At 51.2% G+C, this 24,150-nt stretch overlaps 2 protein-coding genes across 3 annotated transcripts; both read right to left on the reverse strand.

Moving 5' to 3' along the window:
- Positions 1-216: 216 nt before the first annotated feature.
- On the reverse strand, positions 217-8,625 carry KLK13 (kallikrein related peptidase 13). 2 transcript variants are annotated; one of them, XM_055552985.1, is made up of 6 exons: positions 8,537-8,625; positions 7,780-7,866; positions 4,239-4,428; positions 3,657-3,925; positions 1,977-2,113; positions 217-427 (listed from the first exon to the last, which is right to left on the reverse strand). In XM_055552985.1, exons 2-6 carry the CDS (start codon positions 7,829-7,831, stop codon positions 239-241), a joined length of 837 nt encoding a protein of 278 aa, XP_055408960.1. In that variant the 5' UTR covers positions 7,832-7,866; positions 8,537-8,625; the 3' UTR covers positions 217-238. The 2 variants fall into 2 exon arrangements, with proteins under 2 accessions (XP_055408960.1, XP_055408959.1); XM_055552984.1 differs by lacking the exon at positions 8,537-8,625 and having other exon boundaries at positions 7,780-8,175.
- A 9,164-nt stretch (positions 8,626-17,789) lies between these two features.
- On the reverse strand, positions 17,790-23,170 carry KLK14 (kallikrein related peptidase 14). Its single transcript, XM_055553068.1, has 5 exons — positions 23,107-23,170; positions 21,826-21,997; positions 19,643-19,896; positions 18,974-19,110; positions 17,790-18,242 (listed from the first exon to the last, which is right to left on the reverse strand). Exons 1-5 carry the CDS (start codon positions 23,144-23,146, stop codon positions 18,087-18,089), a joined length of 759 nt encoding a protein of 252 aa, XP_055409043.1. The 5' UTR covers positions 23,147-23,170; the 3' UTR covers positions 17,790-18,086.
- Positions 23,171-24,150: the final 980 nt, after the last annotated feature.

Here is a 24,150-nt window from a genome sequence, read left to right on the forward strand (position 1 = left end):
CAGTTGGGGCATCCGGAGTGTTGTCTTCTTTGGGACGTTCAGGGGACTGGGATGTTTCAGTGATGCAATGTCTGGGAGAGCATGATGCTGAAAATGACTGAATGCTTTTGAAACATGCAGTGTCAGCTGGCATTGGAAGTTTGGAGAACATGGGTTGCTGGTGCAAGTGGAAGGCTTTGGGAGGGACAGGAAAGGGCTGGGCAAACCGAGTAAAGGGGCAGGAACGCCAACCCGACTTTTATTGTGGGCCCTTCGTCCATTCCTGTTTACAAGTTTTCCGCTTTTGAATTGTTTCTTGGATCCATGGAACATACTGAGAAACTCGGGTGTAGACACCAGGCCGGTTGGGCTGCCCACATGGGAAGTCTCCCCAGGAGATGATGCCATGAAGTGTTCCATTACAGACCAGGGGACCCCCGGAGTCACCCTAAGTGGGAGAAAGAGAGAGGCGGGGTGTCCTAAACAAAGGCAGAGACACACATAGAGGCAGAGATAGAGACAGGAATACAGAGAGAGGGTGTGAGAGAGAAACAGAGATAAGCTGACGAACACAGAGAGAGATAAACTCTGAGACAGAGAAACAGACAGACATTTCTGTGTCTCTCCCTGTTTTTCTGTTCTTCAGTCCCATTAAAATGGTGGTGGCTTACCTCACACCACTGTTCTTGGTTCTCTGGCCCCAGATCTCACCTGCTACCCCTCCCCACCTCTCAACCCTGCTTCGACTTTACGGCTCCTTGGTGTCGTCTTACTATTGAGTTAATCCAGCCGTGTTCCTGGTAGGGTATGCAATACACCTGAAGGGCCACTTCTCCCTCTGGGCCCAGGGCAGACATTACTAACTGATAAGGCTCATATTACTACTTCATTATCATACCATTTCCCATGAAACCAAAACTCAATCTTAAGAAGCCCCCCTCTCTTGGGCATAGGGTTTTTTTTTTTTTTTTTTGTCTTTTTTTTTTTTTTTTTTTTTGCCTGTGTAGTACCCATTTCCCCTTATTTTGATGACAGCCTCCTGATTTTCTTCATTTGGAGACTGCCCTCTCTCCCACTTACAATCCATACAACTTGTCTATGCCTCTGTCTGCCCCCACAGCTAGTCACATGACTCAGACTTGGTCCATCAGAGAACCCCACAGCTCTGGCTAGAGTGGTGGCTCAAGACACAATACAGCTGACCCTTGAATGGCACAAGGGTTAAGGGCACGGACTCTGTGCACAATAAAACTCCCCCTATAACTTGTAATTAGCCCTCTATATATATGCTGTTCCTCAGTGTCTGAGGTTCTGCATCTGCGGATTCAATCAGCCTTGAATCATGTATTTACTGTAGTACTTACTATTGAAATAAACTTCATGTATAAGTGAACCCATGCAGTCCTAACCCGTGTTGTTCAAGGGTCAGATATCCTAAGTCAGCCTAGTAAGAGAATCACGCTCAGAGATTATGTACACAGTTGGAAAGGAGATCCTCTCTCTTTCAAAGATGGTTCCTTAGAGGGTAAGATTTAAGACCAAAGCTGCTGGGGCCAACATGCTATATGGCATGGGGAAAGTTTAACTGAGAATGAAACCAAAACAGAAGAGCTGAGAGTTAGAGAGATTCTTAAACATCATATGGGCACCTGGATCCACCCATGCCTGAAACAAGACATCCTGCACTTTTCAGTCACAAAAGCCAAGGTTTTGCTGAAGCTAGTTTGTGTTGGGTTTCTGTCACTCACAACCAAAGGAGATCCAACATTTATATATCTCAACACAAGGATCTGGGTAGCCACTACCAGTCAAAGCCTAGGCTTAAGATGAATTCTGTTTGCCAGCAGTGGGTACCCTCTTTTTATCCTGACCCTCTATGCTAAGAGACATCTCACATTGCAAAGACTGGTTTGCCCAAGGCTGGAAGCAAATCCTTCCCCCCAAGCATCAGTCCCCACCTCCTGGCTTGTGGCAACCCACCACCCCCTTGGCCTCACCTCACAGGAGTCCTTGCCACCCTCTTTTGTGCCGGCACAGAGCATGTTGGGTGTGATCTTCCCCGGGTAGGCTTGACGACACTCTTCATCTGAGCGAAGCTCGATGTTGGCACATTGGAGGGTTTGGGGGTAAGTCACTGAGGAGGAGAGAGAGAGGAAGGTCTAAGGATGTCTATTCTGGACAGGTTCATGGGGTGGAAGTTGGATGGGCAGCAAGTCTGTAGAAAATAACGATGGGAAGACAAAAATGGGAGAAGAGATGGGATATGTATTTGGGTAAAGTGATGGAAGACAGAAATGTGGAGAGAAGGTGGGGGACAGCTCGAAGAAAGGATGAGAAGTAGAGAGAAAGATGGAGAGGAATGGTAAGGGGTAAATAAATACATCTCAGCAAGAGATATAAGTGGGGAGGTAGGTGAGGACAGAGGTGGAGAAAGTGATGCAGAAAGATGGAGAGAAGGTGGTGGGAAGAGACAGGAAGGCAGCAGTGATGAGAGAGAACCAGAGATGGGGAAAACACAGGGAAGAGGAGAGACGGAAGGAGATGCAAGAGAGCAGGAAAGAGTGGTGGGAAGAAGGGTGGGGCACGCTGGGAAGAGAGATGTGGAGATGAGACGAGGGGAGAGCGAGGGATGGCTAAGGAGGTGCAAAAGGCTCTTGCTGCTATAGAGCTCAACTTACAGTCATATATATATATATTTATATCCAAAAGATGTATTTATTTATATTTTATTATACTTAATAACCAATATATTAAATTTAGTTTCTAAATTATAAATGATACATATATATTTAAATACATGCTTATGTATAATATATGTTATTTGAATACAATGTATTTAAATAAATATATCATTTATAGCTTAGGAAATAAATCTAATTTCTATAATTTACATATTTATATACAGATGTTTTACTATGTCAATCCATATAAATATGATCCAAATAAATATGTACATATACTATATATTACATATATTTTTACATATAAGTTTATATATATTTATATAAAGGAAACATAATTTTATATATGGTATATAACATATGTAATTATAGCTCTGTATTGGTAAATTTATGCATATTTATATAAAGGAAATATAACTAATCATTTACATGATATGACATATTATATATAGCTATATATATTTATACATTGATTTGCATATTCTTTATAAATATGGACTATAAATATAACTATATATATACTTATACATTTATATTTATACATTCTTTATAAATAAAACTTTACATATATTTAAGTATTCTTTACATAGAATATAAATATAACCTTATATATACAATTATATTTATATATTCTTTATATAGAATATAAATATAACTTGATATATATTCACACATTTGCATATTCTTTATAAATATACATTTATGTTTATATATATTTATATATGCTACATTTATATATTCTATAAAGGATATACAAAACTATACATTATATGTGACATTATATAACTTCATATTTATATTTTTACGTATTTACACTTCTATATTTACATGAAGGATATATATACCTTTATATATCACTATGTGATTCATGACTTAACCCATGTCTAATAATCTAGTTTTATCTATAAAGACTCCTGCTCTGACCTGCCCTCCCGTCTCTGCCCCAGTCTCCCCAGCCGTTCTGTGTGGCCACCAGCCACCCGTGCGGGTGCGTACCCTGGGGGCTGGTGGTGGTGCCCCAGCCAGACACCCGGCAGCAGGTGCCAGGGGGCAGGCAGTGATGGTGGGAGAGGGGCAGGGTCTGGATGTGCCTGGTGAGCTGCACAGAGGACTTCAGTTCCAGAAGCATGATGTCGTGGTCATGGTTCAGGTGGGTGGGGCTGCTCTGGTACCGAGGGTGGGGGATAGCTCGAGCCACCTCCCTCACCTGCTCCCCAGCCTCCACACGTGCCAGGACATGCTTGCCCAGGTACACTCTGTACCCTCTGTGGGTGCAAGAAGCCGGTGGTCAGAGGGGTCCAGGAGCTCGTCTCCATTCCCATCCCCAGTCTCACCCTTCCCCACCCCCCTTCCTTATTTCCAAAGGTGTCTGCTTCCACATCCTTGACTCCAGTTCCCTCCAAGTCCTCTGCTGGGACTCCCTGTCCATACCCATACCCCCACATCTCCATCAAACCTCATGCTCACCCCATGCCCATCACAACCCAACTCCAACCTCATCTTCAAATTCTGCTCCACCCACGCACCATGCCAGTTACAGTCTCATCCCCACCCCTCACTCCCCCATGCCCCACATACTCCTTTAGACAGTGCGCTGCGGTGAGGACCCATTTGGGGTGCACCAGGACTCCCCCGCAGAGCAGCCGCCCTTGCACTTGTAGGGCTGCCTGCCAGGGCTGAGAGTGGGGGATACAGGTGTAGCCACCAGGGAGGAACCTGTTGGTCCCATTGGTACCATTGAGAATCTTGGGGTACTCCTGAGAGATGCCTGGTGGAGGAGAGAACGTGTTAGAGAATTGGGGTTCACAGGGAAAGGAGGCTGGGCGTTATGGTTCTTGGGCTTGGGGAGTGAGTCAAAATTTTGCTCTGGGTGGCCAGGAATTGATGATTCATTTATCGGTCTCTGGGCATTGCCATTTTCTACGTAGTGGAGATGAGCTGGGGCGAAGAGATTGATGTCCCTTCTTTCTAGAAGCGCCAAACCCTCCACTGGAGATTAAAAGAAGGGTTTGGGGAATGAGGAAGCTTCTGATATGTAAGCAGAAGCCTGATTTCTTCCCACCTGAATTTTCTGTCTTGGTCCACCATAGGGATTGATTTCCAGGAGTAGAGGTGGGCCTACCCTACCTACCTAGGCAGTATCCATCCATCCATTCCTCCATCCTTTCTAAACACATTTGCTGAATGCCTTCATGACCTTAAATAGCATTCATAACCTCTGTGAAGGGAACTTTCCTGGTGGCTCAGATGGTAAAGAATCTGCCTGCAATACAGGAGACCCAGGTTGGAGGCACAGCAGTCCACACAGAGACAAAGAAGGTCTAATCCTGGAGCTTCCCTGGTGGCCCAGTGGTTAAGAATCCACTTGTCAACATAGGCGACACAGGTTTGATCCCTGGTCCCGGGAGATCCCACATGCTGAGGGGTAACTAAGCCTGTGCACTGCAACCATTGAAGCCTGCATGCTCTAGAGTCCCTGCAACGAGATGCCACCACATTGAGAAAGCTGAGCACCGCAAGGAAACGTAGCCCCTGCTCGCCACAACTGGGGAAAGCCCAGTGCACCAACCAAGACCCAGCACAGTCAAGACAAATAAAATAAGCAAAGAAATTGAAAAAAATAAAAGGACATCTAATCCTGAATGTGCCACTTCCTGGCTGGGTACTAGTCTCAGTTTTCTCTGCTGTAAAGGAGGGAAAGTTATAGTTCGTCTCTCATCGGACAGTCATAGGTTCCATAAGATCCTACATTCAAGACACACACAGGACCTGGTGTGGAGCAAGCACTCAGGGAGCAGGGAGTGCTATTAATTGCACCCTCAGAAACTGAGTCATCATCACTTCTCTTTCAAACCTGATTTTAACAGGAGAAAGTTTTCATGATGGCGCTCATATCCTTTTAACATCTCTCTTGTCTTGCTGAGGTCACCTTTTCAAACCAGGAGGAAGCAGAAGGTTGCCTTTGGCTGGCAACCCCCCAAATTAAGTAGAACCAGCTGCCTTTCCTATTATGGGGGACGTCAGAAAGGGAAACTGCCTATTATTGAAGGAGGTCATAAAGGGAAATTGCCTGTCATCAACAGGCAATTCAATAAATATTATAATTGAAAACAATATTGGTCCAATTCAATAAATACTGTTTTTGTTCATTGTGCAGAACTGATTTTTTTTTCCATTGTTGTCCTTCAGTCGCTAGGTCCCGTCTGACTCTGCGACCCCATGGACTGCAGCACGCCAAGCTTCCCTCTTTCATTATCTCCCGGAGTTTGCTCAGATTCGTGTTCACTTAGTCGGCAATGCCACCAAACATCTCATCTTCTGTCGCCCTTTTCCTTTACCTTTATTTATAGCAAAAGATGCTGTTTTCCACTTAGAATAGTGATATTAACTTCAAATATGCTCTAAGTAAAAAAAAAAAAAGTTGCCTTTATGAAGCCCATTAGGTTGAAAATAAAGATGGTTTGTGCGAAGTCCCTTCAGTCGTGTTCAACCCTTTCGTGACCCTGCGGATTGTAGCTCGACAGACTCCTCTGTACATGGGATTCTCTAGGCAAGAGTCCTGGCAGGGGTTGCCATTCTCTACTCCAGAGATGGTTTACCAGAGCATAAAGTCCAGGGTGTGGAGGACAGGGCGGGCAACATGGATTAAGGTCCTGACTCAGGCACTGCTGGTGACTTTGGGGCAGGACCCTGCTGTCTGAGAGTCTTGGGTTTTTCAGCTATGAAACTGGAGTAATTACCGTGCACCTACCTCACCAGGCTGTTGAGGGCTCCATAAGACCCGCATGTGGAGCTCCTAGCTCGGGGCATGGCACCAGGCGGGGACACGTATGTGGAGCTCCTAGCTCGGGGCATGGCACCAGGCGGGGACACGTATGTGGAGCTCCTAGCTCAGGGCATGGCACCAGGCGGGGAGACGGGAGTCCTAGGGGTGTCGCCACAAGACAGAAGCTACCCTGCCTTCAGCCCAAGAGTGGTGATGGGTGCCTGAGGACCCCCTCCCTCAGGTCCCAGCTCAGGCATCAAGTCCTTTGGGGGCCCTGGTTCTGGGCCAGGAACCGCCACCACATCTCTGGGCTTCCAGGTTGGCTCCTTGAAACCATTACCTTGCATCACAGTGTTAACTATTTGGGGAATTGTCTGAATGATGCCAGCATCCATCTCTGCTAGGTTCTGGGTGCTGAACACAGCAACTGTGTCTACTTGTACAGCACCTAGCATGGTGCCTGCTGCTCAGCTGTCTGTTGAATGAATGGATGAATGGGGTTTCCAGACAACTCACCTGCCAAGGCAGGGAAAGGGGACTTAAATGGGAGGAGAGGAATATCTGGGGACCAGCTCTGCGTGGAATCAGGTTTGGGGTCTCCTTCCTGGTGGCTCAGATAGGAAAGAATCTGCCTGTCAGTTAGAAGATGCAGGAGACATGGGTTGGATCCCTGGGTCAGGAAGATCCCCTGGAGATGGGAATGTTAACCCACTGCAGTATTCTTGCCTGGAGAAATCCCATGGACAGAGGAGCCTGGCAGGCTACAGTCTATGAGGTTGCAAAGAGTCAGACACGACTGAGCAACTAACAGGGTAATGATTATCAAGGACTAAAGAACAATCTAGGTTCTGGAAAGGCCTGAGACTAGAGACAGAATACTACCGATAAAGCAGGGTGTGTGTGTGTGTGTGTGTGTGTGCATGTACACTCATACACATGCTCACTCAGTCATCCCACTGTGACCCCAGGCATCGGGATTTGAACCCCTGTCTATGTCTTCTAACTCTTGAACTTGGGAAGGTCTTGGGGATGGACTTTCCGGTACAGAGTACGACAGTCAGTGAGAGGGCTGGTGTGCAAGATCTAGAAGGCTTAACAATAGGGCAAGCCCATCTGAACCGGGATACCCCAGGGAGAGGTCTGGGGTAGGTGTGGAGCATGGACTGACCCCAGCTGGGTCACCAGGTCACGCAGGGACACGCAGGAATCACGCCTGCACCCCAGGGACCCGCCCCGCCCCGCCCACCAGCGGGCTGGAGGCGGAGCTTGCGGCTCCCTGCAGCTCCCGCCTCGTACCATTGTTGGCAGTGGCCACCCCGCCTCCGCCTCCGCCCCGGCGCCTTGCATTCTTACCTCCTGACCAGGCCACCGTCAGGAAAGAGATCGCGGCGGCCAGGGGCCACATGGTGACTTTGTGGTGGGGGGCAGGGCGGGCGGAGCCTGAGAAGTTGAAAGGGAGTAAGAGCGGGCCAGAATCCCCCATCTCTGGATACTCCATACCCTCTGGATACTCCCTGCCTGCTCTGCTCTGCGGGTTTCCCAGTCTTGAGTGTCCTCTCCTTTACTCTGAAAACCTTGACCTTGGAAGCTGCACCGACCCCCCATCTCCCAGTTCCATTCTTGGTGTGTGTGTGGGGGTGGGGTGGGGGTCCCGGTAACGCGATGGGAGGGGCAGCTTGCACATCCCTCCCAGGGGCTGCAGCTCTCTCTGCAGCTCTCTCGATGCCCTTCCCCCTGGGTGGCCAGTCCCTCCACCCCAGCCCTCCAGCCAGCTGGATCCTTGTGCACTCTCCTGCCCCTGTCTACCCTTTGCAGGCGCCTTTCCTCTCTCGGATCCCTGGTCTAAAACTGAGCATCTTATCTTTCTGCTGCTTCACCTCTCAGTTCAGTTCAGTTCAGTTCAGTCGCTCAGTCGTGTCCGACTCTTTGTGACCCCATGAATCGCAGCACGCCAGGCCTCCCTGTCCGCTTCACCTCTCAAACCTCTGCAAATTTCTGTCTGGAACCCTGCCTCTGGCCTCTGCCTCCATCTCCCTGACTCAGCTGTCTCCCGCTCTCTCCAACCCTCCTCCCTCCCAGTGCTCCTGCCCCTGCCATAGGCGGACCCTACCTCGGTTGGGGCCCCGCGTGACTTCTGCTGCCAGCTGCCTCCAACTTCAGCCTCAACCCATGGCTTTTAACCCCTGAACTCCCTCCCCCAGCGCCTTCATCGTTTCCCTGTTGCTGGCCTTCCCTTCTCCACCCCCAATGGCTCAGCAGGCTGTCTTTGGGCACCCCCAGCCTGGGCTTGGCCCTTCTCAGTGGGGCGGAGCTCCCAGGACAAGCTAGGACCCAGATCTGGTTCCGCCCAAGTTGAACCCACTGTGAACTTTCAGGCAGCAGGACCCATCTGGGAGGGAAGGGAAGAGCCCAGTTCCTTCTCCAGGTCCACCTTAAATCCCCTGGGGTGGGGGTGGGGGGTCTTCTCCAACATCAACCCAAGTTTCCATCCCACTTTCTTATCTCCCCTCCAACCTTGTTGCTGTTCAGTCGTGTCCAGCTCTTTGTGATCCCATGGACTGTGTGTAAGCTTCCAGGTTCCTCTGCCACTGGACCACCAGGGAAGTCCCTCCTACCCAACCCTACCCATACTCTTAATATATATCAGTTCCCGGCCATTTTCCATCCTCTTCCCACCTTCCTACCTAATTTTAACCATTCTCCACACTTAACCATCAGCCCATCCCTCAGACCCATCCCCGTCCACAGCCGTTCTCAAGTTTAATTCTCCATGTCAAGCTAAACACATCTAAGTTCCAGTTCTCAGCCTCATCTCCAGCCACTTCCAACTCCATCTCCAGCCCTTTTTCTTCTGGAAAACACAAGAATGCCGAAATTTACCCTGCCCTTCTCTCCGAATCAGACATAAGAAGGGAATCCTCAGGTTGGTGGATAGAAAGTCAACTTAGATTGGATGTGGGCAGGGGTTGGATCTGGGAAAGCAACATTTTGGATAAACGTGGCCTTTTAGGAGCAGGGATGAGGCAGTCCACGGGGCGTAGGTGGGGAGGGAGAAGCAGGAATCAGAGAGCTCTGGGGCGTCTGGGGGCCGGATGAGGGGGAAGAGGAAGGAGGAAGAGACAGTGTTTTTAGGTGTTTGAGGAATGAGAAGGCGTCTCCTGGAACTGGGCCTGGGTGGATCCCATGAGCTAATCCCAGGGGGTGGAGGAGGCAGGATTAGGGATTAGAGAGGACCAAGGTGGAGTCAGAATTTGAAAGAAAGCCAGGGATGGGGATCAGATGAGGTCTGGAAAGAGAGACAGCGGTGGTGTCATGGGGATGAGGAACTGAGATGGATGGAGTAAGCCTTCATCTCAAAACTGGTGTGACCCATATTGAGAGATTAAAGGTTTGTATATAAGGGTCAAATCTAGTGTTAAAAGGTTTTTAAAAAAAACAAAAACAGAAGATCTAATCATGACACTCCTGTATCTATAAAATGAACATATGTCAAAGATGTTATTTGGATTCATTAGTAAGTGATGGAGCTAGCAAGGTGTTACAAAGAACCACACACATCTGGGCAATAAGAAGTGCTGAAACGAACTAACAAATAGATACAAAAGTGGCTTATCCTGTGTTGCTGTTGTCTAATCGCTAAGTCGTGTCCAACTTTCTGCCACCCTGTGGACCATAGCCCACCAGGTTCCTCTGTCCACGGGCTTTCCCAGGCAAGAACACTGGAGTGGGTTGCCATTCCCTTCTCCAGGGGATCTTCCTGGCCCAGGGATGGAACTGCGTCTCCTGCATTGGCAGGCGGATTCTTTACCACTGAACCACCTGGGAAGCCCTATTCTATATGGAGGGGAGGGAATTGTACTTCCACCAGACAAAAGTCATTTACTCGGTTATGGATGAGAATTATTTGCACTGCTATCAACTGTTTATCATTCACAGGGTGGTAAAGTAGCTCAGACAGTAAAAGAAGCTGAGACCCCACCCAATCATAACTCGTCCAGTGTTCCATTGATGGTATCATTGGGTCCATCTTAAAGCATTTCACAAATTTTCCCTACACTAGGAAGAAAAGTTTGTGGTCATGTTTAGGATGGTAAGGGGTGTAGTTGGGGGTGGGGGGGATCTGATGCTAGCAGGCAAGTTTGGGGAAGAGAATGGACCTGGGGTGAGGGTGGGGTTGGAGTAGGTTTAGGGGATAGGATTGAGTTGTAGAATGGAGGGGTCTGGGAATAATGCTGTTGATGGAGTCCAGTTGGGTTGGGGCTGGAGAAGAGACCAAGACTGAGTGTTTGGATGTGGAGGTGTTGAAATACAGTTGAGCTGGTGTTGTGCGTTGACACTGATAATGAGCACTAGACGTGCCTGTGTTGGGATCAGGTTTTGGTGGGAGTGGGCTGGGTCGTAGCTGTGAATGCCGCTCAAGGTGACAGAGGTCACTGTCCTTCCCCACCTTGGAATTAGCCCACCTCCCAGGACTGGGCCCAGAGTAGAGACTGAGTTCAGCAACACTGCCCCCCCCCCCTTTTTTTTGTTGTTGCACTGGGATCTGAGTTCCCTGACCAGGGATCAAACCTGCATCCCCTGCATTGGAAGCACAGAGTCTTAATCACTGGACGACCAGGGAAGTCCCCGAGTTCACTCTTTTCCAATCAGTTTGGGTTCAGGGTGAGTGCCAGGAGGGAAGATGTGGGGTTAAGTGAGGTGACAGGCTTGCGTGGGAAGTCGGGGTACTTGTGCCCTCTGGTGGCCTGGGTTCACATTTCCAGAAAAAGCCTCTCACTTGGGAAGGGCTGGAACTTAGAGTAGGGGTGGCTGGTTTTGGTATTTGCTGAGGGGTGAGTACCAGGTCAACACTGACATTAGGGCTTATGACTGGCTGACTCTTGCTGAAGTGAGGTCATGGACCCCACTAAGGACTAGGAGTATTCCACCCCCTCACGGGATGAACCGGAGCCCACGGAGGGCAGTGAGCTGCTGACAGGCACGTACCAATTAGACTGAATCCAGGGGGGTCTCATGGATCAGAGAAAGAAAGGGAAAGGACAAAAACAGAGTGTTCCTGGTGGTTCAGAGCTGAGTTCAAGTGACTCGGCCACTCTGACTCAGGGTCCCATTTGTAAAATGGTGCTCTCAGTAGCACCTGCCTCATAGAGAAGGAGTAAATGAGTTAATGATGTTTGAAGATGCTTAGACCAGAGTTTGATATGAACCAAAGGCCACAAACGTGACTTGTTATGTAAGTAAATCTGGCGATGGAGGCAGCCCAAGGTTCCTGGGGTGGGGGTGGGGGGTGCCCCACCCTAGCTTGGCTTCAAAATGGGATTCTTTGTCAAGCAGGAACTGGAAGTTCTGGTTGGAAGTGCTGGCTGGAGCGAGAAAGTTGGCCCCACACCCAGGCCTGGAGCAGAGGCCCCGGTGCAAACGCTAAGGGAAGGGGAGACAGAGAAGGACGCGGAGAATACACAGAGATAGAAAAACAAGGTGGATGGGAGAGGGCAGGTAGAGGAAATGCAAGGAGAGACAAAAAAAAAACGGCAAGACATTTAAGAGGGAAAAAGACGGAGAGGCGCCTGCGGAGAAACCAGACTTGGGCTTTCGGAGAGAAAGATGCCCAAGAAATTCAGTGAATTCACGTGAATTCTTTCTTTAGAGCTGGATCCGTGTTATTAAGGATGTTGGCCCTGGTCGCCATCTTTCTCCCCAGCAACAAAATACCACTTTTCATCCATCGAAACAGCAGAAACTAGAAGTGTCAGTCTTGCCATCTACCTGCTTCTGTGCCCACATCCTCCACTTCCTCTCCCATTTCTATAGATGAGCAATCTTCACCCCCTTCTAAGACAGACCCCTCCACTGGCGCCAGGTACCCCATCCCCTCTCACCTCCTTGAGGACACTGTTCCAGCCAGCAGTTCTCTGCTCCCTCACTGACATCATCAATTTTTTTCCTTCCCCATTATCATATGAACATACTACAATTTCTCCCATGTTCCATGGAAAAGATTTTTTTTTTTTTTTTTTTAAACAGCCTGCTCTCAGCCTTCTTGCTCTCCTCCCAGTTTTGGCTCCCCTTGACTGCAAGTCTCCAAAACGTTGGCTACATGTCCTGCCTGGCATTTCTCTTCTCCTGTTCTCTTAAGCCCACTCCCTGCAGGCTTCCTCCCCTGCTAAACTTTACCAACTGTGCCCCTTTGACGGACACCAGTGATATCTGTGTTACTGAAGCCAGTGGCTGGCTCTTTGGGGTTCACCTTACTTGATGCATCGGCTGCACTTAACGAGTGGATCACTTCCTGCTCCTTTGAAGTCTTTCCTCGACTTCTGAGACACTACCCTCTCCTGGCCCTTCTCTTAACTCATTGACTGCTTCTCCTCCGTGCCTGGTGCTGTTTATTTCTTGTGAACCTCTACATGATCAAGCATCTGGCCCTCTTCTTTCCCTCTGTCTACGCTCACTCCCTTGGTGATCTCATCGTGGCTTTAAATACCATCGACACGCTGACGACTCCCACTTTTCATGTCTCCAGCCAGATCTGACTCTTAAATTCCCCACTTCACGTCCAACTGCCTACTCAACAAATACACCTTCAAAACCAAGCTCCTGACCTCCACCCCTCTCTCGTTCCAGATGAGCTCCTTTTAGAGTCCTGGTCTTCTCAGTAAAGAGTCTCTTCATCCGTTCCACCCCTCCGCCCCGACCTCAGTCTCGCCCTTGAATTTCTTTTCTCGCGTGCCACACATCTGTTTTGCTACCAAACCCTGCCCACTCCGAAACAGATCAGGAATCGAGACCATTTCTCAACACTTTTCATCCTCGCCACCCCAGTCGCTCCCAGCCACCCTCATCTCTCACTGGGATTGTCACAACTTTCTTATCTGGTCTCCATGCTCTCATCCCTGTCTGCCTACTCTCTGTTTATCGCACACAGCCGCCAGTGTGACCCTTTAAAGATGTAAGTCAGGGCAGGTCGCTCCTCTTCTGAACAGCCTGCAGTGCCTCCCGCCTCATTCAGAGTGAAGGTGTCCTCATGGTGGCCAAGAAGGCTCTGGAACCTCTGCTCCCAATAGTCCTCTGATATCACTTACCCCTTCCTCTTCTCCCACCCTTCCCATGCCATGCACAATCCCATCTCAGAACCTTAGTAGTTACTGCCTTCCCTGGTGATCCAGTGGTTGAGAATCTGCCAGCCAACGCTGGGGACGTGGGTTTGATCCCTGGTCCGGGATGATTCCACATGCCGTGGAGCGACTAAGCCCGTGGGCCACAACGACTGAAGCCTGTACACTCTATAGTCCATTCTGCCACAACAAGAGAAGCCACTGCAATGAGGAGCCCGCTGATCACAGCTAGAGAAAGCCCGTGCGCAGCAGTGAAGACCCAGTGCAGCCAAAAATAATAAATAACAGAAAAGAACTTCAGTAGTTCAGTTCTCACTCCCGGAGCCCTCTTCCCCACCAGATGTCTGCCTGAGTTCTTCCCTTCTTGCCATCTTCCGTGAAGACTTCCTTCATTGCTGTAGCTGGAGATCCCTGAGACGAGGTCCGGGAATCACTAAGGAGGGCTCACAGAGCTCGGAAAAGCGCCTCTACTCAGGATGTTGGTTTATTCCAGCGAGACAAAATGGCGCACGGGGCTAGGTCCAGGGCTGACCAGGCCTGTGCTTCCAACCGCCTTCTCCCCTGGGGTCGTATAGACAGTGCTTACATTGCCCAACACCAATGTGTGATAACACGTACAGAGTATGGCCCCCCCGGAGAGCCCCCTGGGCCTTGGTGTCTAGGTTGCTTTTACTGGGTGTTGGTCCGTAGGCACGTGGCTACCTGCCTGCACTGCTAGCTTTAGTCTTCAGCTCCCCTGCAGGTCCAGCACGCCCCCAGACCTCCACCACGAATCACCTTATTGAGATAGACTATCTGTCGTGGCCCAAGGCCCCTGGGTAAAGAAAGACACTGTTATTAGGCAGAATACTCCATGGGCTTACAGGTTATCTTCCAGAGAATGGGCAAGTGCCAAACTTTTCTTTGTAAGGTAAACAACAGTCCTGCTGAATTAACCACTCAGTGCATGACCCACTTTCAATTATAACCCTCCTCTGACATTCTTTGCATCTCTATCCCCTCACTCTGCCTTGAAAGTGAAATTGTTAGTGGCTCAGTTGTGTCCCAGTCCTTGCGATCCCATGGACTGTAGCCCGCCAGGCTCCTCTGTCCGTGGAATTCTCCAGGCAAGAACGCTGGAGTGGGTTGCCATTTCCTTCTCCAGAGGATCTTCTTGACTCAGGGATTGAACCCATGTCTCCCGCACTGCGAGCAGATTCTTAACTCTCTGAGCCACCAGGGAAGCTAACTCTACCTTACTCTGCCTACTCTGCCTTACTTTTCTCCAAAGCATTTACTCCCATCCGTAATATATATATACTTCCCTGGAGGTACTTCCCTGGTGGCTCAGACGGTAAAGCGTCTGCCTACAATGAGGTTTGTGGAAACTTACTTCCAGAACTAGGGATGGAACCTGGGCCCTGGCATTGAAAGTGCTGGGTCCTAGCCATTGGACCACCAGGGAATTCCCAATGTTTTGTGTTTTACTTATTTATCTGCCCCTTCTTTGCCCCTCCTCCAGAAGTGAGTTCCCTGAGGGCAACGGTGTTGTGTGCTTTGTTCCTAGAGCAGTAACTGGCACGTAATAAGATTCAATGACTATTTGCTGGATGAGTGAATGAGCTGCAGGCATTTTTGAGGGTGTGGTGAGATATGAATCCTTATCTGAGCAAAAGCTTGCCAGTACTTGGTGAAATCGATGAAGAGTAAGACTTTTGGTCCAGTGATCCTGCTTTTGTGAGTATTCCAGAGAAGCCTTCTTGTAGATATATAAGGGGCCTGCCCCACAGCGGTCAATAGCCTGGGTGTCCATCACTGGGGAACTGGGTCATTGAATGCGGCGGGTGTATGCCAAGAGTGGTGCTTCTCAAACTAATAAGCATTGAATCCCCTGGACTGCCGGACGAGGTGGAGGTGGGGGTTGGTGGCTCGGGCGGGGGATCTTCTTATAATGCAGATTCTGGTTCAGTTGGTCTGGGATGGAGTCCAAGACTCTGACTTCTTTCTTTTTCAATATTTATTTTTAGCTGTGCTGGGTCTCCGTTGCTGAGAGGGCTTTTCCCTAGTTCCAGCCGAGTGGGACCTCCTCTTCGTTTTGGTGCCCGTGCTTCTCATTTCAGTGGCTTCTCTTGTTGCCTAGCATAGGCTCTAGGCACTCGGACTTCAGTGGTTGTGGTACATGGGCTTAGTCGCCCTCCAGCATGGGGAATCTTCCTGGACCAGGGATCAAAACTGTGTCCCTTGCATCAGCAGGCAGATTCTTATCCGCTGCACCTCCAGGGAAGCCCTGATTCACAATTTTAAAGGTTATGCTGCCTTTACAGTTTTTGTAAAGTATTGACTCTATTCTCCCCCAGCAGTCTTATGAGCTGTTGTAGCCAGGCAGGTCCCAGGCTGCCCCCTCAGAACTCTCTGATCCTGGGTTGTCCTCCACGGCCGAGCAGCTGGACACATGTGGCCACGCAGGCTTCTACTGTATCTGAGTTCTGCAGTATCCAAGCACAGAACCTCGAGAAGATGGAGATGGAATCGGGAAGGGCTGCCCAGTTGCTTGGGGCTTCCCAGGTGGCACTAGTGGTAAAGAACCTGCCTGCTAAAGCAGGAGACAGAAGAAATGCAGGTTTGATCCCTGGATCAGGAAGATACCCTGGAGAAAGGCATGGCAACCCACTCCAGTATTCTTGCCTGGGAAATCCCATGGACAGAGGAGCCTGGCAGGCTACAGTCCATGGGGTCGCAAAGAGTCAGACACGCCTGAAGTGACTTGGTACGCACACATGTCCAGATGCTCACCGTTACAGATGTAACATGACAGGCATAAACAGCCTCGAAGCATAGATACCAACAATGATAATTAGGAATTGAGTTTTGAGTACTGACTTTTCAAAAGCGTACATTATTTAATTGCAAGTTTCTGTAATTTAATTTTATATTATGGCTATGTTGAGCAACCGGTGCTCCAAATCCCTGAAAATTTGCCAAGAGGCTCTTATGGGCTGGTATGAGCTGGCTCTGGCGTGCATACAGGGCCTGCCACCCAGCCCAGGTTTAATGACCTTTTTGTTCCTAGAGACTCTCTGCCTTCAAATGAAGTTTACTGTTTCTTGTCTGGCACCTCCTGCTAGGATGCAAGCTCTGTGATGAGAAGTGTTTACATTTGTCTGGCTTGTTCGTGGGCCTACTTCCAGTACCTAGAACCATGCCCAGCGCATAGTAGGTGCCCAGTAAATAGAGGTTCTTGAATGAAAATAAGAAAGAGAATGAGATTTGTAACACAGTGATGTTGTACAAATTAGAAGCAACACGTTGTGACAACCGACGTGTGCCAAGGAGGCATGTTATCGCAGGCCAACTGGGCTGGTGCCTGTGGTAAAGGAGGGTATCTGGAGTCAGGGGTGACAACTAGAAATAAGTAAATAAAACGAGTGCAGGACCTGAACTCAAGAGTGTGATGAACTTAACTCTCCTCACCTAACATCTGATTAGGAAAAAGAGGACCTCTTCATTTGCACCGTGTTTTCCCAGGAAAACAAGGTCGGGCTTTGCCCTGCCTGTCCTGGGCCTCAGCAGTCCCTACTCATAGGACCCCGAGAAGAGGCTGGGAGAGGGGTGGTCCTGCTCAGGGGGTCACACTGCAAGGCTGGGGTGTTTTCTTCCAGCACACCAGGTACGGTGGATGGCGAGGGGGCGGACCCCCCGGGGGACACCATGCTCCTTGGGACACAGCTCCTGGCTGGCCGTGATCGGACCTCTATGCATGTCTCTGTTGAGTGCATTAAATGAATGGGTGAATGGAATTTAAGATTGTTAAAAACGTTCTTTAAGCTGTTTATTTTGTATTGGGGTATAGCCAGTTAGGGCTTCCCTGGTGGCTCTGCGAGTAAAGAATCCACCTGCCAATGCAGGAGACTTGGGTTCGATCCCTGGGTTGGGAAGATTCCCTGGAGGAGAAATGGCAACCCATTCCAGTATTCTTGCCTGGAGAATCCCCTGGACAGAGGAGCCTGGAGGGCTACAGCCCAAAGGATCGCAAAGAATTGGACGTGACTGAGCGGCTAAACACGCAGGCATATACGATTAACAACAATGTTGTGATAATTTCAGATGAACAGCAAAGGGACACAGCCTTACTATATACATGTATTCTCTCTCTCTCAAACTCCCCTCCCATCCAGGTGCCGCATAACATTGAGCAGAGTCCCCTGTGATATACAGTAGGTCCTTGTTGTAGGATTGTTAAAATTTTATTAGTAGCATTTATCTGGTTTTTAGAGACACTGAGAGCCTTGAAAATTGTCTTCTTTGGAATGCGGTGCCAGTTCAATGCCTTTGTGTTCATGCTCCTGCTCTGGTGTCTTGGGGTACCCTGGATAACGGGGAGGAGGTAGGGGTGCAGAGAGAACCCCTGAAGGAACTGCTCTGGGAGAGGGGAGTTCTGAGCCAGGGGTCAGGATCAGGATGCTGGGGGTCTGAGGGAGGAGGACCTGGGGGCTAGGGTCCCTGGGTCTTGAGTGGGAAGGGCAAGGTCTGGGGAGCATGTGGGCAGGTGATGTTCTGTCCCGCAGGCTATGATCTTCTCCGTATGGTTCCCTGGATCCAGGTGTGATATTTGCACAGGTTGGTGTAGACGCCGGGGTAACCAGGCTGGGCACAGTGCTCCATCCCCCAGGACACGAGGCCCTGGAGCTGCCCTCCGCACACCAGGGGTCCCCCGGAGTCACCCTGATGGGGAGAGGCAGAGATGGAGACATCCGTGGACCGACGGCCAGACCCCTGGCCGTGGGGAACCCAAGAGGCAAAGATGTAGGGGGTGGGCTGAGACCCCTGGAGATCTCAGCCCCTGGGGCTTGGGGTCCCTTGTCCCGTGTGTCTCTTGGGCTCCTCTTCACCTTAGCTCTACATCTAGAAAACTGCATGTGTGTTTCCACACTGCGTGTCTCTGGAGCCATTGCTCAGGGATGGATTAAGACCTCCAGAACCTGAGCACAGCTTTCTAGGGCCCCATATGTAAAGACGGCAGTGACAGCAGCAATTAGAGCTCTGCACTCTTGCCATGGACGAGCTCATCCCATGCCACCCAGTCCTCATCGCCATCCACCGTACCTGGTGTGCTGGAAGAAAACACCCCAGCCTTGCAGTGTGACCCCCTGAGCAGGACCACCCCTCTCCCAGCCTCTTCTCGGGGTCCTATGAGTAGGGACTGCTGAGGCCCAGGACAGGCAGGGCAAAGCCCGACACTTGTCCCCATGGGACAGGTGAGGAAACTGAAACCCGGAAGGTTAGGTCCATACCCAAGGGTGAGCAGCTAGGAGACAGCCTGGCTGTGACAACCTTTCTCGATCTCTGAGGGTGGGAGGGGGGCCTCCCCTGATCTTCCTGCTCCTGAGGTCCTCTTGTACCTAAGTCCCAGCCTGGAACAAGCCCCCTCCCCAGGCTTTCTCCCTGGGGCTCACCTGACAGGAGTCCTTTCCGCCTTGGGGAACCCCTGCACAGACCATGCCCGGGGTGATGGCGCCAGAGTAGGCCCGCCGACACTCCTGATCCGAGGAGATGTTGATGTTCACACATTGCAGAGAGTTGGGGTACTTGGCTAGGGGGGCATTGAGGTGTTAAAATGAGGTCTACTTTCCAATAGGACCCAGAACTCAGGGCCTGAGACCCTCCTCCTGCAGACCCAGGAGTCCTGACCCCCAGCCCCTCCTCCCGCAGACCCAGGGGTCCAGCCCCTGGCCCCTCCTCCCGCAGACCCAGGGGTCCAGCCTCTGGCCCCTCCTCCCACAGACCCAGGGGTCCAGCCCCTGGCCCCTCCTCCCGCAGACCCTGGGGTCCAGGCCCCCAGCCCTTCCTTCCCCACACCCAGGATCCAGGCCCCCAGACCCTCCTCCCGCAGACCCAGGGGTCCAGACCCCAGCCCCTCCTCCCCCAGACCCGGGGTCCGGACCCCCAGCCCCTCCTCCCCCACACCCAGGATCCAGGCCCCCAGACCCTCCTCCCCCAGACCCAGAAGTCCTGACCCCCAGACCCTCCCGACTCAGACCCAGGGGTCCAGACTCCCAGCCCCTACTCCCACAGACCCAGGGGTCCAGCTGCCAGCCCCTCGTTCCCGATGTAGGGCCCCTCACCAACAGGACTAGAGATGGTGCCCCAGCCTGACACAAGGCAGGAGGAGCCCACGCGGGCGCAGGAGCTGGCCACGGAGATGGGCCGCACCCTCGGCCCCAGCCGGGCGGGCCGCTCCAGCTGTAGCAGCATCAGGTCGTTGTCGTTGGTCCTCGAGTTGTACCGGGGGTGTGGCACCTTACGGACCACGCGCAGCACCTGCTGTGTGGCCTCCGGGATCTTCAGGTTGTGCTTGCCCAGAGCGACTTGAAGGATCCTGGCCCGCGACCCCCAAGGGTAGTGCTGCTCAGGATGTGAGCTGGAGACCCCGCTCCCTCCCCTGGGGATGAGTTTTCCTCCAGGTTAACTCTCCCCCTGGGCTTCCCAGGTGGCTCAGTGGTAATGAATCACCCTGCCAAGGCAGGAGACACCAGAGACGCGGGTTCCGTCCCTGGGTTGGGAAGATCCCCTGGAGAAGGGCATGGCAACCCACTCCAGTATTCTTGCCTGGAGAATCCCCATGGACACAGGGGCCTGGCGGGCTACAGTCCAGGCTCACAAAGAGCTGGACCCTGCTGAGCGCGCGCGCGCATGCACACACACACACACACACACACAACCCTCCCTCTAACCACAGGCAGAAGGTTTCCTGGATTCTTGGACCCTTTCCCCCAGCCTGGACACTCTCTCTGGGTCCAGTCTTATATCCTCCCCTTCCCCTGGTGGGCTGTGCCCTGCCTTCTGAGGTTTGTGCTTGCTGGCTCTGCCCTAGGGTATGCGCCTGGGTCAATACCCTGTATTCTAAAGTGAGGCTCTGAGCTGTGGCTCTAGGCTCTAAATCAAATTGATCTTCTGGAGTAGGCGCCAGGGAAGCTCCACTGAAGCTCCAGCCTGGCCTTTGGGCTCTAGACATCCTAAACTTTTGACTCGAAGCTAGGAGTTGCGTTCTAGATTAAAATCAGATGCTAGCATACTTTCTAGATACTGGTGTGCGCTGTAGTTTCTAGGTTGAGTTCTGGGTTCTTGATGAAGCTCTGGTTTATGACGTGGGTTGTAGACAGTGGCTTGAGTTCTGTGGTCCAGCTGGACTCAGGGTTCTAAACATCAGCCTGCATTCTTGATATTAGGTTGGGTTCTGCTTTCGATCAAATTACAGGTGATAGTCCGGATTCTTGGTTCAAGATTCTGGTCTAAGCCTTCGACCTCAGGCTGGGCTCTAGGTTCTAGAAGGAGCTCCAGACTATGGTCAGGATCCCAGGTTCTAGGTGTTGGTTCCATCCTGGGCTTTATGTTCTAGACTCTAGGACCTCGGTTCTACACTGAACTTCAGTTTATGGCATTAGATCTGGTTCATGAGCACTGGGTGAGCTTTTGTCTGGACTTTGACTTCTAGTGTGGGGTCCAGGTTTAGGTCTAGAATCTGGGAAGGGCTCTGGGCTCTCTATGAAGCTTTAGATTATGGTCTTCATTCTGGGATGGAGAGAGCAGGTTGAGGTCTGGGTTCTAGGCTACTCAAACCAGAGCTATAGACTAGACTCTGGATTAAATGTTGGATCTAGAACAAGCTCCAGGTTCTGTCTTTATCCCACGCTCTGAGCTACAAGCAGGTTTCCAGATTTCATGGCTGGATGGTGGGCTCTGAACCTGACTCTGGATTCCAGGCAGTGTTCTAAGAGGGGGTCCTGAGTGAAGGTAGCTGTGTCCTGAATTCAACCACCACTCCCAATCTTAGTCTCTATGTGGAGCTTGGCCTCTGGATGGATGTCAGGTTTTGTGTTAGGTTCTAGATTATGTGCAGGACTTTAAGCTGGTATATGGGTTCCAACCGGCTTCCCAGGTGGCTCAGTGGTAAAGAATCCATCTGCCAGTGTATGAGATGCAGGTTCGATCCCTGGATCGGGAAGATCTCCTGGAGGAGGAAATGGCAACCCGCCCCAGTATTCCTGCCTAGAGAAATCCCATGGATAGAGCAGCCTGTCAGATTACGGTCCACGGAGACCCGAAGAGTCAGACACCACCGAACGACTGAGCACATGATCATGGTTTCTAAACGGCTGATCAATTTATGGCTGGCTTCCATGTTCTGGGTCTGTGGTTCTAGGCTCTTATCTAGACCCCAAACTAGGATCCAGCTAGTACCCTGGGTTGTACACAGGGCTAGACTCTGGAATTCACTTAGCAGAAGAATTAGGAAGGGACCACTCACGGGCGGGCGCAGTGAGCAGCGGTGATGACCCACTGGTTGGACAGCAGGGACCCTCCACAGAGGAAACGACGCAGGGGGCCTTGCAGGAGGGCTGCCTGCCACGGTTGGGAGCCCTGGGTGCATGTGTAGCCACCGATTATCTTGTTCTCATTCCCTTGGTTCTGGGCCATGGCTAGGAGAAGGCAAGGGTGAGCTAGAGTGGGGGAAGCAGGTAAACAAAAGCTCTCCCGCCCTCCCCCTAGCTCTCTAGGATGTCTGGAACCCACAAGTCCCCCCTATGCTGCCTAATCCTTAACCCACCCATCTTTACGTACCCCACCATGTATGAGATATGCCCAACAGTGCCCACAGTATTGTCCAGACACAACCAGGGAGTTTTCTGACACCCCCTCACTCCCAGGCACCCCATAGCATCTATTATGAGGCCCCAGAACCACCTCATCCACAGTCCTGACACTACTGCCCCTGACTCTGCTTTCCCACGCATGCTTTCTACGATCACTTTATGCAACATGCCACTTCTCTGCTCAGCAATCCTCCAACACCTTCAGGGAGCTCCCTGTCCCTTCCCCAGACTTCTCACTCTGTGTGTGGTCCCCCAGGATCACTCAGGGCCCCCAGGTTACCCCTTTCTCCCTACACCCGCTCTGCATGCCACACCACTCCCCAGCCAGGAGCCCACCACCCCATCATCATTGCTGCCGTCACTTAGTTCTTCCCTAATACAATCAACAGGGCTTCCCAGGTGACTCAGTGGTAAAGAATCTGCCTGTCATTTAGGAGACAAAGGTTCGATCCCTGGGTTGGGAAGATCCCCTGGAGGATGAAATGGCAACCCAGTCTAGTATTCTTGCCTGGGAAATCCCATGGACAGAGGAGCCTAGTAGGCTACAGTCCATGGGGTCGCAAAGAGGCGGACACGACTGAGCGACTAGCGAACAACGCAGTCAGCAAGTGTCCTGCTGGTACTTTCTCATACGACTCGGTCAAGACCTGATTGTTTTGCTCAATTCCTCCCTTGATTTCTCACTATCTCTTGATATTGTTGTTCAGTTGCTCAGTCGTGTCTGACTCTTCACTATCTCCTACAAGTCTCTGGACCCTGCGATACTCCAACACCTCCACCCCTTAGAACCTGGGCCTTCCTCTAGCATGCTCCTCAACCATGGTCCCCAGACTACTCCCACCCCTTCTTGCCAGGTGAGCATCTCAGGTCCCCAGGGCCCTTCCCCATCTCCCGGTCTCTTCTCAGAGTCCAGCTCCACCCCCACCCAGTCTTACCTAGAGCCAAGATCTGAAGAGCCATCAGCATGAAGAACATTCTGAGAGCTGGTGGCTGGATCCTGGCAAATGCAGAGAGAATGTGAGGGCCAAGGAAGCTTCAAGAGACCTAAAGGTTATAGGTGAGAGAGCCTCTTAGAGACTGAGACCCTTAGGGACATGGATTGGGGGACAGAATAGAGGTCAGAGACCAGAAGGGCAGGGTCTGGGCCGGGGTGGGGTGGGGGGGCTCCTTGGTGGCTGGAGAGGATACTGAGAAAGGCTCAGGGCTTGCCTTGATGTCTCCTGTCTGGCGGAGTGGGGGTGGCATCTGGCTTCCTTGTCACTCACCGAGGCCTTTTATCCCTGGTCTGAGTAGCTGGCCCTGCTCCTTCCTCCACCCTTCTGAGGTTTTTTTTCTTTTTTTTTTTTTAATTGCCTATTTCCTACTCCAGGATCCCTGTCCCTTCTCCTCCCATATCCTCTCTGGCCGGAGAAGCAGCCACAATTTGTTCACGAGAACCTGCCTACCTGGCGGGGGAAGGTGTTATAATCTGGGAGGAACCCAGGGAGGGGGAACTCTGGGGCAGGGTGGACGGGGTGGTGTGGGGTGGGGGACTCGGGTGAAGGTGCTGGGAGGGGCCGGGAGAGAGAGGGACAGAGGTAGAGAGAGGCTGCCCGGGCAGCAGAGAGAGGTGAGGAAATGTGAGAGAAGTAGTAATAGGAAGGAAGAGGAAGAGGGAGAGGAATACGGGCCAGAAAGACGTGTGAGAGGTGGAGAGAATTTAGGGAGATGGAGACTAGAGACAGGAAGGAGGAGGCAGACAGAAAAAGACAAGATGGGTGGGGGCGGGGCGCAGGGACGGGGATTCACGGAGAGATGAGTGTGGGAAGAGTGAGAGACAGAAGCAGAGAAACAGAAGGAAGGAGGGGAAGACAGAACAGAAACAGGCAAAGAGAAGGAGGAAAAAGCACACAGAGAGAAAGGAAGCAGAGGTGCCCCACCCTCCAAACACACACATGAGGGATGGCAGCAGAGATGACGGGAGGAGACCCAGAGAGGAC

Source organism: Bubalus kerabau, chromosome 17 (assembly GCF_029407905.1).
Source record: "Bubalus kerabau isolate K-KA32 ecotype Philippines breed swamp buffalo chromosome 17, PCC_UOA_SB_1v2, whole genome shotgun sequence".
NCBI lineage: Eukaryota > Metazoa > Chordata > Mammalia > Artiodactyla > Bovidae > Bubalus > Bubalus kerabau.

Excerpts from the sequence above, each read along its gene's own strand:
- KLK14 (XM_055553068.1), bottom strand. The coding sequence starts at position 23,146 with ATGTTCTTCATGCTGATGGCTCTTCAGATCTTGGCTCTAG. Across the intron at positions 19,897-21,825 it reads GCTGCTCACTGCGCCCGCCC|GATCCTTCAAGTCGCTCTGG; the intron begins GTGAGTGGTCCC and ends GTCGCGGGCCAG. Across the intron at positions 18,243-18,973 it reads GCGGAAAGGACTCCTGTCAG|GGTGACTCCGGGGGACCCCT; the intron begins GTGAGCCCCAGG and ends TCTCCCCATCAG.
- KLK13 (XM_055552984.1), bottom strand. The coding sequence starts at position 7,924 with ATGGAGTATCCAGAGATGGGGGATTCTGGCCCGCTCTTACTCCCTTTC. Across the intron at positions 4,429-7,779 it reads GACGGTGGCCTGGTCAGGAG|GCATCTCTCAGGAGTACCCC; the intron begins GTAAGAATGCAA and ends CTCCTCCACCAG. Across the intron at positions 2,114-3,656 it reads CACCACCACCAGCCCCCAGG|TGACTTACCCCCAAACCCTC; the intron begins GTACGCACCCGC and ends TCTCCTCCTCAG.